The sequence below is a fragment of the Ammospiza caudacuta genome, chromosome 8, assembly GCF_027887145.1.
Source record: "Ammospiza caudacuta isolate bAmmCau1 chromosome 8, bAmmCau1.pri, whole genome shotgun sequence".
NCBI classification, from domain to species: domain Eukaryota; kingdom Metazoa; phylum Chordata; class Aves; order Passeriformes; family Passerellidae; genus Ammospiza; species Ammospiza caudacuta.
The window spans coordinates 35,691,997-35,706,926 of NC_080600.1; the positions used below are offsets into that span (position 1 = coordinate 35,691,997).

Below are 14,930 nucleotides of genomic sequence, written 5' to 3' on the forward strand. Positions count from 1 at the left end.
GGAGAAAGTGAATCCTATGAACCTCAGTCTGGAAATGCTGCAGGTTTTGTACCTGACACAGACGTACAGGGCACACCGGACACAGACCTCTCAACCAGCTTGGCCTGAAGAAAATTAGTAGCTGCCCTTTTGCTTTACATTCTATATATTGCCTCCTATCTGCAACAGTGCTGGGCAGGCTAAAACTGTGGATGTGCAACAGAAGCTACTGAACTTCTGTGCTTCAGAACCAAACAAGAAAGGAAAACCTCAAGAAAATGCCAAACTACATTTCAACCTGTATTTCAGCTCTGATCAGATCAAGAAATAACCCCTACTTCTTCCCCAGCACGGCTTTTAAACATTCAAAGCACAAACTCCCAGTATGCTGCCTGAAAAGTCCAGGCATAAAGTTTATCCTTTAATTTGAGGCTTTGTCATTTGACTGGGGAGGAGGTAATCAGGACAAGGCTCTGGACCATGCTGCTCAAAACATGACAACAGACACACCAAAATTCCAAGCTGGCTGCCTGAAGCAATTAAAGGAGTGTTTACTACTCCATGACAGTTAACATGTTGGACTGACCTTTCATTTACTGTTTAGTGCTGAACATTAAGCTGCAAAATTACTCATGCTTTGCATTTAGTACTGGCATCAGAACTAACAGCATTAGATGGCTATTCCCAGGGCGAGGCACGCGTTCCTCTGCCCAGCTGTGCACCTACTTTCAGCAACACTGATCTGATACCCAACAGCACTTCCACAGGTCCTGTTCGCCCACTGCCATCAGGAATTATCAGTAACAGTGCTCCAAAATGTAAAAAGCATATGCAAAATGTCCAGGGTGATGCAGCTGGTGCAATTAGGTTCCTTGCTTACATACCAGGAAAGAAAAAAAGGGAGGACTGGTGTATGCCCACAGGTCCCCACAGCAGCTCCCAGCCAGATGGCAGCAGGGAAGTGCAGAAACTATGGAGGAAAAGTTTCTTTGTTTACTCTCCTCCTAGCTGCTTACAGCAGGCCTGTCGTAATGAGAGGCACAGGATACATTTTTCAAGTGTCTGACAGGTCAGCAGTTGGAATATTCCCTCAAAAACCAAGTAACTTTCCATTCAACACCCTAGGCTAGAAGGACCTGGAATTTCCACTCTTCGAGGCTACAGATGGAAGAGAGAGGCAGTTTCCAGCAAAACACGTTTACTCATATGCTTCTGGCTAATCTTAGTGCTTACTATCCAAAATTATGTTTATTTCCACCCCTGGCTGTAATCTGCCTGATCAGACACATGGCATGCCCAGGATACTACATTTTGACAGCAGAGTTAGGAATTTTGGGCCACAGGTTGCCAACGCAAAGGATTTTTCCACTCACCCCCTACATGCCTTCCAGCTTTCAGCTGTGGTGCTGCCCTGCTGTGGGATTGCATCCCAAACCCTCGTGTACCTCTCTTCTCACCCTTTTCTCACCCCTGCCTGGATGCTTTTCCATTACATTTCCAAACCTCTTTTTAACAGAATTTTTTGACACAGTGATGGGCACGATGAATGGAGTCTGTGAATACCAGAGTAACATTCAGTTCATATCCAGACCAGAACATTAATAAATACAAATACATTATGAATTTCCCTGCAATTTGTGTTTTGGGGTTTTTTCATATCCATATTAGCTATCTATATCTAATACATTTATATCTAAATCTCTATTTTCCGTATTGTGAGTGAAGTTATCTTATTCCCACTGCAGATTCAAAAGAGTAGATTTTCCAAGGCTGCTCAGCATGGTAATTAAGATAGAATCACGGCTGATTTGATCTTCCCTGCTTCTTTTTCACTATTTTTATACAGATATGCAGCCGATATGCCAGCTAAATGGTCAGAATTATTATGAGATTGCTGATAGAAGGCAACTCAGTGTATTTTAAATATCAATACAACTTCTTAAAGAAAGAGGAAACCTATCAATCAAGGTTGCAATTGTGTTTAATGCACATTTTGCTTTTAACAGCAATTTGCCAGTTTAAACAGCATAGACCTTACAGGAGTTAATTAGTGAAGAGGTTAGAGTGCTTTTAAAGTTGTATCTAAATTATACCTTATTAATTCTTTATTTAACAATATTTTTCAGACAGTCTAATGTTATAACTACACGCTATACAGTAGCAGCATGTCCACACCACTGAAGTTAAGGCTGTGTCACCATTGTCACCATGAACCTTTCTCAGGGTTTGAACTCATCAGCCATCAAATCACAGCAGTTTGAAACAACAGGACACCCACAATGTGATCCTGTACTGATGTTAGTCAAGTAAGAATAAAAACAGTAAGACACATATAATAAAGGACTCCACCCAAATTTATTTTGGATGATTGCTGCCTTTGCACAACATGCTCAAAATTTCCAAAATGAAATTTAAAAGTCAGCGGACAGCACAGTCTAACCAGGTTTAGCTGAATCCGAGCGCAAAGTGGGTGCCACAGATGCTCAACAACCACTTCTCACATACTGCACATTTCAACACACACAGGCTGCTTCTGTGTAAGTATCAGGCTAGCAGGTAACAGCAGTTCTACCACCAAGGGAATAACAAAACCAACTCATCTTCAGTTGTACACACTTGTTGGTCATGATGAAACTACACTGTTTACCAAGTAAGCACACAGGCTACTGAGGTACTGTGTTATTCCCTACAGTTAGCATAAGAAACATCTGAACCACTCATGCCCTGGTTACTCAATAGGGACTTCTCACACTGTCCACCAAGCTGAAGCCATTTGTTGAAGTAAAGAAGGTGGATGAGGTGAAATACTGTAAGAGAGAGACCCAACAGCTTCTTCAGCAAATTGCCAGAGCCTGCCTAAAGAAACTCACCCTTCATTCCTGCCCAGCTTCTTAGTTTTGTCAATAAAATGCTTCTTATTACCTTTTGGTTTGATTAAGAGAAAACCTCAGTTCAGGGATCTACCCAGACATGTTCTGCCTCTGCTTAAAGCAAAGTGCCTCTGCAGGTGCTTTCCTGAAACAGTGAGCTGCAGGTGATGACACTTTCTGGAGCTGCAGAACCAAGCTCTTCATACATCACTTGCGTATTTATTATTTTTACAATTTCCCATTCAAGAAATTTTTCTTTTGTTACAATGCTTTTGGAAGTGCTCATTCCACACTTTTCAGACTTGGAGGTAAGCAGGTAAGACTGAAAAGTTGCCTAGTTACAGCTTCGTGTACAACACATTCACACATTTATTAATAAAAACTTGTCTAAACATCTACTTGTTCTTTGGACCAACTTCAGCCTCCCCAGGTGACTGTAACATGTCTTATAAACCTTTCATGGAAGACTTATAAAATAGTACTTAAAGACAAAAAAGGAAAACAAATACATTTAAATATCATCAACAAAGACAGAATGGGAAAACAGAGCGGCGACATCCCATGCCAAACTCACTGCAGGCACAGGTTAGTGGTGTCCTCTTGAAATCTGCTTTCTGCCTTCTTGCACTTCTTCCAGCTCATGGTCTTAAAAGCCAGCTGCAAAGCCAAGAGAGAATTCCATGTATGCCCCCAGATATGGGTCACACACTGAAATCCTTCTTAAGAAGGGAAGTGCTCAGCACACAGCCCATTTCAGCTCACTGTGCACAGGCTGGCTGTGCACAGGCACCTGTCAAACAGGCTAACAGCATTTCCCTGCCTCACACAACTGCTGCAAGAACAAATGCATTTATGGTTGCCTGGACACAGCAACGAGGGCTTCATCAGTACCTAAAATACAGCACTGCTGATCCCTGCCAACGGAGCAGGGGGTGGGCAAGGACCACCAAAAGTGACATTGGTAATGGAGGGGCTTATGACACTTTATGGTAGTGGCTGATTTATTTCAGAATTGAATTTTGCAATAAAAACTCCCTAAGCTGTTTTCCTATCAACACAAATCAGCTTAAAGGATTGTACAAGAATGACCTGAACTGTATCCTGTTTTGCACACAAGCAGTTTCAGAATCTGTCCATGGTTCACATAAATTCAAAAACAAACATGGATGCTGGGTGTACCAGGGGAAAAATAGTGAATAGTTTCCAGACTCAGTTTCCATTTCTGTGATGCTGGGCACACACCACAGACAAATGAAATGCTATGGTAATAACCCATGAAACCTGCAGTGAGCATCCTCAACAGTAATGTGGGTCACAAGAATTATATACTGTGTTAATAGGCATAAATGAGTTACTTATTGCATCAAAGTCCACCTGTAATCCATAAATTTCACAGAGATAGTATGAGCTATCATGGAAAGAGATCTTCATTGCTAAATGTGAACCCTCTCTGTCTTTTACTAGCTGTTAAGAGCAAATTCCTCAAAACTTTCAAGATAAAGTTAATCAAGAAGTTTCAGCTACAGAAACATAGTGCAAAGGTTCAGTTTGGCACTGCAACATTACAGACAGACAGGAATTTATGGTAAACTGTTTAGATTTGGAAAAAAGAATCCTATAATTGAACCAATATTGTCAAATGTATTGCATACTATTGTAACTTCACAGTAATCAAAATCAGACATCAAGGTTTCTATAGAAGCAGCAATCACAGATTGCAGTAAAGTATACCACTCAAGGGAAAAAAATTGCATTTTGGCAATTTCATAGTCAAGTGTTCCTTATGCTCCTCCAACAGTCATTTGTCAGACATTTTCCTGTTTAAAAGGTGCATTTTATTTCTTCTCAGTCCTCGTGAGACTTCTCTGCGATAACTTTGCATTCATACTGAAAAACAGAAATTGACAAAATAATATTAATTTACATAACTAGTGAAAAAGACTTAAGACATTTTTCTACAAAATGGGTGATAAAATAGCTCTTGTTAAACTCCACTCAGATAAGTTTGATCTCCTTAAGTTCTGTGCACATACTGGTGACTGCCATTTCTGTCCCCTGAGCAGGTCAGACTTTGGGGATGGCCTGATTTCTCCCCAGACACAAATGTAACAGAGTGTACAAAGCAAAGCATGGCTGTATTCTGATTTACAGACTGATCAGCTCACTAAGTACATCAACAAGAAATGATTGCTGGTTTCTACCTCACTGCACACCCCCGAGCCAAACAGCTGGCTGGCATACATGGAGGAAGAAATGGTATGTACATTTAAACTTTTACTGGAAAGCAACCAATCCCCCTCCTCCAGACTCACCATTGCCAGCTGCCTGCCAATATTGCCCATTGTTATTCCACCAGCAAAAAATATACATGGCAACCAGGAACGGACGTAGAGGAAGTCTGGGGATGTGTATCTGGAAAAGAACACACATTTTTGAGCTCAGTGTTGCAATACAGACTCCTCCAAACACAAGGCAAATCCACAAGTAGGAGGATATTTTAACTCAAAAAGATCCACATTACAGAAATTTAATTTCTTGCAGCAAACAACAAAGGAGGTTTCTTATTGATTATAGCTGCATTTATTCAACCAAACAAAGCATGTTACATTGTTGGCAAGGTAGCAATTTTACTTCATTTAGCATTTCCAACTACATTTCTCACTCACACTCACATAAGACCTTTCATAAACAGTCCAATTTATGCTGTGCTCAAAATTAGGCGCTGACAGCTTTGAAAATCATGTCAAATTGTACTACCCCTTCAGTTATTCTGATTAATGTTACAGCTTCAGAACATTATCATTTCACCTCAGGGGAGCAGATACTTACTGATAAACTCCATTGTACACCAGAAGCTGTGACACCAACGTGGCCAGGAAAGCAATTCCTACTCCAAGACCAAAGCCACTTCGTGACCTGTCAAAGGTCCACCAGAGCCCAATGGACAGGGCTGCCAACGTGAGAGACAGCTGGATATTGTTGGCAAAATCCACCTTCTGTGCTGCCTGTTAAGGATCAGCTTGGAAACACCATGGACAAGGATAAAGCAATATTTTTTTGTCATTCTGTTTCTATTTTGGCACAACAGAAAAAAATAATTCCATTAAGACAAGTACAGGGTTACCTGTATCATCTCTCACACAGCTATCAGATGTGAGAAATTAAGGCTTGTAATTATCAATATTTCAGGAAACTAAAAACTTATGACACTTCTTCCAATTTTAGGGTCTCTTCATTGTACAAGACTGAAGAGACTGAAGAGCCTCTTCCCCTACCAAACAATCAGGCATTTTGTACAGACACACAATGTACATGTTACATCTCACCCTCACCTGGCCCTTTATTGCACTCAATATGAAATCTTAAATCTAGCATTCTTAAACTGACAGGGATTTACCAAAAAAGGTATTTACCACTATTAATTACATTTTTAAATCACATAATGCTTTACATTCAGCTCAACATTAAAATGTTAATCTGTTCAATAAATCAGAATGAAAATCTTACTGGGAAGTGTTCATGTAAATCAACAATGAAAGTCAGTTTGTCACCTTGTGAAAGAATTGTGAAGTCACTTCAGATATCTTTGTGTGTTTCACATCCTTCAAAATGTTTTGGAAACACTAACTCATTCTCATTACTCCTGTCCAAAACAGATAATTAAAAAGGGACTTGTCATGTTGCTTTTGCCTGAAAGCAAATTTATGGGATGACAGTATAAAAACCACTGTCCTATTTCCTCACAAAAATCTGGAAGGAGATCTAGTGGAAATGAGAAACAAGCTTGACTAACTGAAATAAATAATTACAGGATAAAAATCAATAGCTTCAGGAAAAGTATCAAAGACGATAGAACCCTCACCAAATCTGGCAATGTGCAGAACTGGCAACAGCTGAAGAGAAAGCAGTCTGGAGAGCTGTCAAGCAGGAAATACAGACAGTACATTACTGATGTCCTGGGATATGGGGAACAGCTGCTAGAGAACTGCAGAAAATTTGCTGTAAATAATCAGACCCGTGTAAAAAGGAGCTGTCAACTCTTATTTCCAAAAAGCAGCAAAGCTGCCATGGGCTCACCCAACAGGTACAGGTAGAGAGAACCACAGCAGAGCATCTCTGGAAGGACAGTGAGGTTTGTGAGGGACAGAGGGAAGGACTCAGAACCTTGGCAGCTCCAGCTCATCCAGCCACACTGGAGAGCAGAGGGTGGGGAAAAACCAGACAGCAACAAAACCAGCAGTGGCCAAGCAAGCCCAGTGAGAATCCAGCCAGCTCCCCACCTTTCCCTTAATGTGCCCTCTCTTCCTGGGAATGAGGAGATCCAGCAGCACAAGAAGAGAACTTTTAGCACCATTTTTGTGAACTGTGCTGGAGCTGATATGGGTGGAGATGAGCATTGCAGAGATGATCAACTTTCTTTCCAAAACCCAGCAGACCCTGGTTTTAGCTGACAGAGGAGGCACTAGGCATAACTGCAGAAAGCCTCTCAGACCCACAGCACTGCCAGTAAGGTGCCCAGTCCATGAGAAATGCATCCTGTCACCCAGAGTGCTCTCTTGGCATCAAGGAAGGCATCCTTTGCAGAAGGGGGTAGCAACATTTCCTGGCATTGTATAGCCCTGGGTATTCCTGGTCCTGAGCTTTCCCCACTCTTTGCAAAGTGCATGTGCTTCACTCATGACCTCAGACAGGGCCTCAAGCTCCTACTGTGGTATTAATAGGACATCAGCTTCCAACAACCTAAAGCACTTTTCTGTAATACCTACTGCATTAATATCTTCCTGCACTAACCTTAATTATTCAAAGAAAATAAAGACTCTAAGTAAGACAAAGCCTAGTATTGAGACATTCCTAATGAAAATATTTTTCAGAACAAAAAGATGTGAGACTCTTTAGCTCCAATCCTGCTACAAGTTTGACAATAACATGTAATCTGCCTTTTCCTTGCAAAAATGCTGCATGTTACACCTTTAACACCAATTCAAATTCACCACAACTGACTGTGTGAGCTTTTTTTAAGAGGAAACCCATTTGTTACCAGCAATGTCATTGGTTATAGGATACAGCACTGGCATGATTTATTCCCACAAAGACTGCCACACATCGCATGACACTGGACCATTCTCTCTTGAACTTATGTGGCTCTCCCAGATGTCTGTCCATGCAGGGGTACAATAACCCAATCACAGCTGTGGAGACAGGAGAGAAAAAAGGCCCTCAAGTGAAAGCACTGGCAACATTTAACAGCCTAAAATAAAGCCTAGAATAAAGGCTATCTAGACTTTGACAACTACAGTCACTACTACAACACATATTTTAAGGATAAACAGCACAAAAATAGGATAAACAACACATACATTGTAAAAGAAGAGGAATTTCCAAGAGTTTCATTATTTTAAAAAACTCCATAAAGTTCAGCAGTATCTTCAGCCACTGCAGCAGAAGTAGCAACACAGAGACAATTTGAACCAGGGGCAGAGGATGACGGAGCTCTCCCCCCACACCAACATCTGCACGGTAGTTCAGAAAGAGCACTAATAGCTTACAGGTTGGCACTTCCAAAAATCCCACACATCAAACATGTTTAAAGTAACTGCAAAACCAACACACCACAGTACTGGTGTGGTTTGTAACATCAATTTTTGTGTTTTCTTCTGTTCTTGTTACAAGCAGGCTTTGTTTGGATAACATTTTGCTCTTCTTCAATGCTACTCTCAAGCTCATCCAGAAGAGAGAAAGCCAAGAGCCTACAGTAGCTGTTGAATACAGAAAGCAAACAGGCATTCCAGCCCCAGGGAACTGAGATGCTCTTTCAATATTGCTTCACAAATGTGTTCTCCACTGCAACTGCAGCTAAAAAAATTTTTACCAAGCACACCAAGGATCTATAATGGTGCCTTAATATTAGACTGTAGTGGTGTGAGCACAGCAGAGCCTGAGCCATGAGTACAGACTGCAGTGCCTTCAGTCCAGCACACTGCTGGGGGTAACACTGCAAATGCTCTTTCCTCTGCCACAGAGGAAACTCATCCCCAGGATTCAGGAAAATAAATCATCAGTAAAGCTGGAGTGGAAAAAAACCTCCCTGAGCAATTTTCTTGCCAAAGGCCTTGGGCCAAACTCATGACTAATAATGGTGATGGATGAAAGGACTTCTCTGAATGCAGCCTCGATCACCCCTGATTATAAATATGCAAAATACCTTTATTCTGCTCATAATAATAAACCATACTGCAGAGAAATGTTACAGCAATTCCATGAAGGCAGTGCAAGTACAAATGGTACGAAAATGGGTGAATTATCAGCATTTACCACAGAGGTTCCCTGTGTGCATGCCAGGAGAGAAGATAAGGAAAAAAATGGAGAAGACTAATAATGAAAAAAGAAAACCCTGAACACCTCAACAGAGTGACTCCTGCTGGGAAAAGCTAATTAAGGCTGTAGTATCTTTAAATCAGATGACTTAAAAATCAAGTACTAAAATCAAAGAGTGCACTTTAAAAGCCATATCCAGTCTTTCCATCAAAACTACCAACCCATCAGGCCCAGAAAGACCCACAAGTTTCTTGATGGCAAGATGTAGCCTTCCTGAGTTCCCACTGGCAGCTGCAGTGTTCTTAGGTGACCCAGGAGAGCACAAAAACTAATTCCTGGACACGTGTATTTGTGTATGCAAAAAGATCAGAAGGATACCAACAGCTCAATGAGGACAGTGATGCTGAAAGGGAATTTTTTATCTTCCCCACCTCTCACACAGGTTTTTGCAACTATCTATCTCAGCACACCAGGCATAGACACACGACTGAACTTACCTGATGCTGTGCCACAGCAAGGTGGAACCCACCAAGCTGAGGAGAAGATGCTTGTGATCACGTCAGGGGGGAAGAGAGTAACATTTCTCTGGATCTGAAGCAAGTTTAATACTAATGCAAGGAATACACCAATAAAAAACAGCACTACACCACGAATTACCAAATTCATGCCACGACTGGTTACAGATGAAATGTATGGGCCACACTTTTTTGGTACGGTTGGTGTTGCATCATTTTCTGCCATGGCTTCTTAAGTTATCACAGGCATCCAAGAGGCTGACTGAGGATTCACTTGCAATCAATATTTCAATTCTCTTCAATTAGGAAACACCCAAACCCTGAAAAATAATAAAAAAGAGTGAAAATTCAGATATAAGAAACATTACACATATTTCCCTCAACTTATTTGGAGATTGGGTTAAAAAATTGCCTATTATATTTTTTCTGAATTTTCTGAAGAGGCAATTAGTCCTTTGATAGCAGAATCAACCACAGCTGCAAAAATGCCTTACAAAGGGAATAGGTTTCACAAATAGTTTTTTCTACTAGGAGACAGAGGAGGAAATATATGGGATGGGACAAGTAGGAATGTGAAAGTACATTCCAGGAGGTGAAGAAATGACACAGGTATCAGATGGAAGAAAGGCTTGCTTTGCAGTAAGAATAAATTGGTTTACTCCCTTCCTTGAAGCAACAACTGGAGAGGTTATATAATTCAGCAGCAAGTACACACAGCCCTCAATTCCACGTCAGCCACAGAGGTTCAGAGATCTCTTTTCTTGAAGAGACACTAAAAAAACATTTCTCAACTGGAAAGTGACAACTCTGAGGCTGAAGTCAGAATTTCAGCAATCCTGCAGCACACATGTTTTGTAACCTCCAGTAAGAGCAAACAGCTTAGCAAACCACAGAAGTAACTTCAACAGAGAGAAATATTTACCCAAAATAACACACATCTGGTGAAAACATCACGACAAACCCTCACTGTAATCAGGCACAGAAGCACCTGAGGGCAAAGGAAAAGGAGCTCCACCTGCCTTCCCACTAGGAAGCCTCTGACATGAGTAACTGCCGGCACTACAGGAATGGCAGAGTTCCCACCCCGATCCCTTCCTCAAAAACAAAAAAAACCTGTCCATCATGAGTCTTGTTATACATGGATTCAGTGCCACACTCATGTACAACAGCGATTTTGATGGACAGCTTAGCCACCTGGAACTTCAGAAAAAAAGCCCTGACATTGTTTTTAAATCTGAAACTGCCAGCTGGTAGCGGCTTCTGTTAACTCTTATTTATGGCACATGGGGAGCCAAACCAGAACATCCATTCCCTTTCCTCTCAGCTCCAGCCAACCCCGAGGAAGCTCTCTGCAGACACAGCAGCAGAGCAGAGGACTCAGCATTCATTCACTTCTGCTGACTGAAAGCCAAAAGGAAAGTTAAATACATCCAGGCTAGTTAAGATACTCCAGCCAACTGCACACCATGGCATACTCCATCACATGATAAAGTTCTGACAGAGAGAGAAAAAAAAAAAAAAAAAAGAGGATAAAAAAGAGAAAAGTTCTCTTCATACAAAACTTCCCAGTGGCAGTTTGGGGAGGCAACAGTGTCTTCCTAAGAACATGGGCTCTCTTCCACACAGCCAATTCTCCACGTTCCTTGTAATCATGAACACACCTTGGGGGGAAAGGGAACCACCAAGGTGTCAGGCTTCTTGTCTGCATCCTGAGTCAGACTGCCAGCCCTGATGTCTGTATCAAGGCTGGCACTGGCACTGCAACACTTCCTTCGAGCAAAAAGGAGGTGCTCCAGATTTTTTTTTCCTGCTCTGGATGGCACGGCACTGGAGCTTAGCATACTTGGATCATACTTCTAGCCTCCAGCAAAGAAACCATGGAGTCACAAAAACATTACAATTTCTACTGAGAGTCTCCCTCGTGTCCCCTGGGGCTTTGGGATTACCTGAGATTACACCAGGTAATCATTGGAATTCTCTGAATTTACAGGAGGCTTTCTAACACAGGGCATTGGAGGCTGTAGCTCCCAAGTACAAACTCTGCAGGAATACTGTGCCTAACATGGGTTTTCAAACTGCTATGTCCCTTCTCAGCTTTGGCTTGCTTAAGGAAATAAACTAAGCTCTTAACTCTCCACTTCACCCTCCCAAGAGCTTTTGGCACTTCCTGAAGTCTGCATATCCCTTTTTTTAAATGCATGACCCAAGCTGATATATAAGGAAGCTCACACTTTTAGTTCTCCCTCTAATGAGCAGCACACAGGATAACAGATTCTTTTTTCAGTCATAAAGTGAAATGTCCTTTGATCCTTTACTTATTCAGGTCTCCCCTCCTTCCTGTTCCTGCAGTCCTTGTTCCCTGGCACCAGCTCCAGACCTTGCACACTGCATTTCAGCCCGTAGGTGTCATTTACGTCTGACAGCCAACTTCAACCCACTTTTCCTGCAGGATCTCTCAGTCCTCTTTGGCCCTGAAAATCTTTCCAACTTTGGTCATTAGCAAGCATCTTACTGCATCCTATTTTGTGCACCAAGCTTATCAATTAAAATAAAATCATAGGATGTTTTGGATTGGAAGACACCTTAGAGATCATATAGTCCCACGCCCCAAATATTGAGAGAGATCAGCCCAAGTCCCTGTCTTTGATGAAATCTAGAAATAATTTCCCTGCATTGATTATTTCCCCATTTTACACTCTCTCTTGGTATCTCCCTCTAACAAGACTCTGCTTCTTGTAATTCTTCATCTACAGGAATCTTCAGCCTAATTAAGAATCATCAACTATCCTACAGGGCCATACTAATGTAAACACTTGGCTCTTACTGGTTTTTCTCCTAGAAGTGCTGATGATCAAGTAAAAGTGCAATTTTATTCTGGTATAAATCACTTTCAAATCATAAAGTCTGCATTTGTATAATTTTCACTTTTTTAATATGCCATTCAGCAAATACATGTTTAATTCTGAATGCTTATCTAAATGCAACAGGAAGGAAATCACTCACTGCTTCTTCACAACCACTGCAGGTGCAAGTTATTCAAGACACCAGAACAGATTTTTATTAGCAGGTAAACAGCCTGACCACAGCAAGGGCACCTGGGTAGGAACATACTGACAGATGTTTATGAAAGTAATTCAAAGTCTGAAACTAGCGTGATGTAGTCGTTTGCACCTGGTGAGAAACCACCACCTACACATACAATATAGTTGTTTTATCAGTTTCCAGATTTTCTACTGACCCTGAGACCTTCTGGCACGCCACAGAGCAACTGGGGAGCACAGCAAAGGGATCAGTGCTCAGGAAACATTCTTCATTGTCCCAGACAGCTGAGGTTCACAATGCCCTGGCACAGCACAGATATATACTATCATCACCTCTCATGGAAATTAAATTACTATCTCTAAAGACTCCAATTCCTCCTGACTAGGAGGCCACTGTTCCTGCAGACAGCAGAGACTCTGTCTCTTTCAAGCCTTATGTTTTACTGCAGGTTTCCTCTCACACAGGAACAGATCACAACATATTGAACCAACACGACTTCTGAGCCTTCATTTCCTGGGGAATGCACATTCCCAGCTGTAGCACGGCACCGAAAGCCGCGGGCTTGGCACTGCCGGAGCCTCAGCCGCACTTCCCTGCTCGCTGGCACACGCGGACCGCAGCCCGAGCTTTTCAACACACGGCGCACCGTGCACGGCTCGCAAGGCAGCCACACGGTGTCTGGCATTGCGCAAAAAGTTAACAAGTAAATTATCACCCTGGACATTTTTAAAACACTTAGTCACTTAACTGTCTCCTAAGGAGAAGATCCCTCCTGCTCCCCTGTGCTCTCCCTGCGCACCGAGAGCGATTCACAACTTCTGGCACCGCACAGACACACCGGGCACGGCGCGCTGAGGCCGACAACGAGAGGGTTTATTTGGGCAACAGCACGCAGGAGATGGCAAGAACCCATCCGTCTGCAGCGAGGCAACGCCAAAAGCAAACAAAACCATCGCCTCTCAGCCATCGGGCGGCGGTTCTGCCCCGGACCCCGGGCCGAGGGAGCGCAGCCCGCCTGGGCAACGCCGGCACCTCCAGCCCAGCCCAGCCCAGCCCGGCCCGGCACGGCCCGGCCCAGCACGGCACGGCCGGCGGAGGGGCCGCGGGCCCGGGCAGCCCCGCCAGGCACGGGTTGTCCCGGGTGCCGCGGAACGGCCCCGCCGGCCTCTCCCTCCCTCCGTCTCCCCCGGCCCTAACGCGAAGCACCGCCCCGGCCCGCGGGCAGCACGGGGCCGAGGGGCGCCGCTCCCCGCCCGGCTCGGCCCGTCCCCCCGGCCCGCGGCTCCGCAGCCCCGGCCCAGCCCGGCCCGGCCCGGCCCCTCCGCAGCGCCGGGACTCACTCGGCCTCCGCCATGTTCCGCAGTCCCCGCCCCGCGCAGCCTCCGCAGCGCCCGCCGGGCCTCGGCCGTGCCGGGCACGGACAGCGCGGGGGGGCAGAGCGGGATGCGCGGCCCGGAGCCGCCCGCTCCGCCTCGGACAGCGCTCCGTGTGCGGCTGCGGCTCCGCAGCGAGCCCGGTGCAGTGCACGGTGTTTATAAGAACAGCACTTCACTTGGAGTGCTGTGTGCGGGAGTAATGGGTGCAAACTGAAAAACAGGAAATTTGAGATTAGGAAGAAATTATTTACTGTGATGGTGGTGAGACCCTGGAACAGTTTCCCCGGAGGGCTGTGGGTGCCCCAAACCCGGCAGTGTTCAAGGCCAGGTTGGATAAGGCCTTGGTCAGTGTGAGGTGTCCCTGCCAATGGCAGGGGGTATCGGGACTGGATGATCCTTAAAGTTCCTTCCAACCCTTAACATTATATGACCCAATATTTAAAAGAAAAGCTGGATGTGTTGGGCTGTTTGCCCCATGACCACGCTCCCAGCTGGGCTGGGGGCAGTGCCACAGCCTGTTCCACCTTCAGGCTCACACGTGGGAATGAAACCCTTGTCCCCAGCTGAAGCTGCCAGCCCAGCTCCGGCCCTCCTGAACGCCTGGTTCCACAAGGACTCTCCCATGCACTTGACTTTATTGATGGAGGACAAATTTACACATCTCCGTATTCCAGACGCCACATTTTCACCTCCAGTTTGGGCCTTTTGGGGAAAATGTACAACATGAAGCAGAAATCAATTTGCTTTAGCCTCTTTTAGGGATTGTAAAGGCATCACAAGAAAAAACAGCATTTATGTATGTGAGATGGAATATGTGAATATTACATTCATTT

General features: G+C 43.9%; 1 protein-coding gene across 2 annotated transcripts; it reads right to left on the reverse strand.

The window, feature by feature from the left end:
* Nucleotides 1-1,975: 1,975 nt before the first annotated feature.
* INSIG2 (insulin induced gene 2) lies at nucleotides 1,976-14,098 on the reverse strand. Of its 2 annotated transcripts, none has more exons than XM_058809214.1 (6): nucleotides 14,062-14,098; nucleotides 9,662-9,999; nucleotides 7,914-8,038; nucleotides 5,679-5,845; nucleotides 5,162-5,261; nucleotides 1,976-4,736 (listed from the first exon to the last, which is right to left on the reverse strand). In XM_058809214.1, the coding sequence occupies exons 2-6, from the start codon at nucleotides 9,903-9,905 to the stop codon at nucleotides 4,695-4,697; spliced, it is 678 nt and encodes a 225-aa protein (XP_058665197.1). In that variant the 5' UTR covers nucleotides 9,906-9,999; nucleotides 14,062-14,098; the 3' UTR covers nucleotides 1,976-4,694. The 2 variants fall into 2 exon arrangements, with proteins under 2 accessions (XP_058665197.1, XP_058665196.1); XM_058809213.1 differs by lacking the exon at nucleotides 14,062-14,098 and adding an exon at nucleotides 13,470-13,670.
* Nucleotides 14,099-14,930: the final 832 nt, after the last annotated feature.

Excerpts from the sequence above, each read along its gene's own strand:
- INSIG2 (XM_058809214.1), bottom strand. The coding sequence starts at position 9,905 with ATGGCAGAAAATGATGCAACACCAACCGTACCAAAAAAGTGTGGCCCA. Across the intron at positions 8,039-9,661 it reads TTGCTGTGGCACAGCATCAG|CTGTGATTGGGTTATTGTAC; the intron begins GTAAGTTCAGTC and ends CTGTCTCCACAG. Across the intron at positions 5,846-7,913 it reads GAATAAATCATGCCAGTGCT|AAGGTGGATTTTGCCAACAA; the intron begins GTATCCTATAAC and ends CAGGCAGCACAG.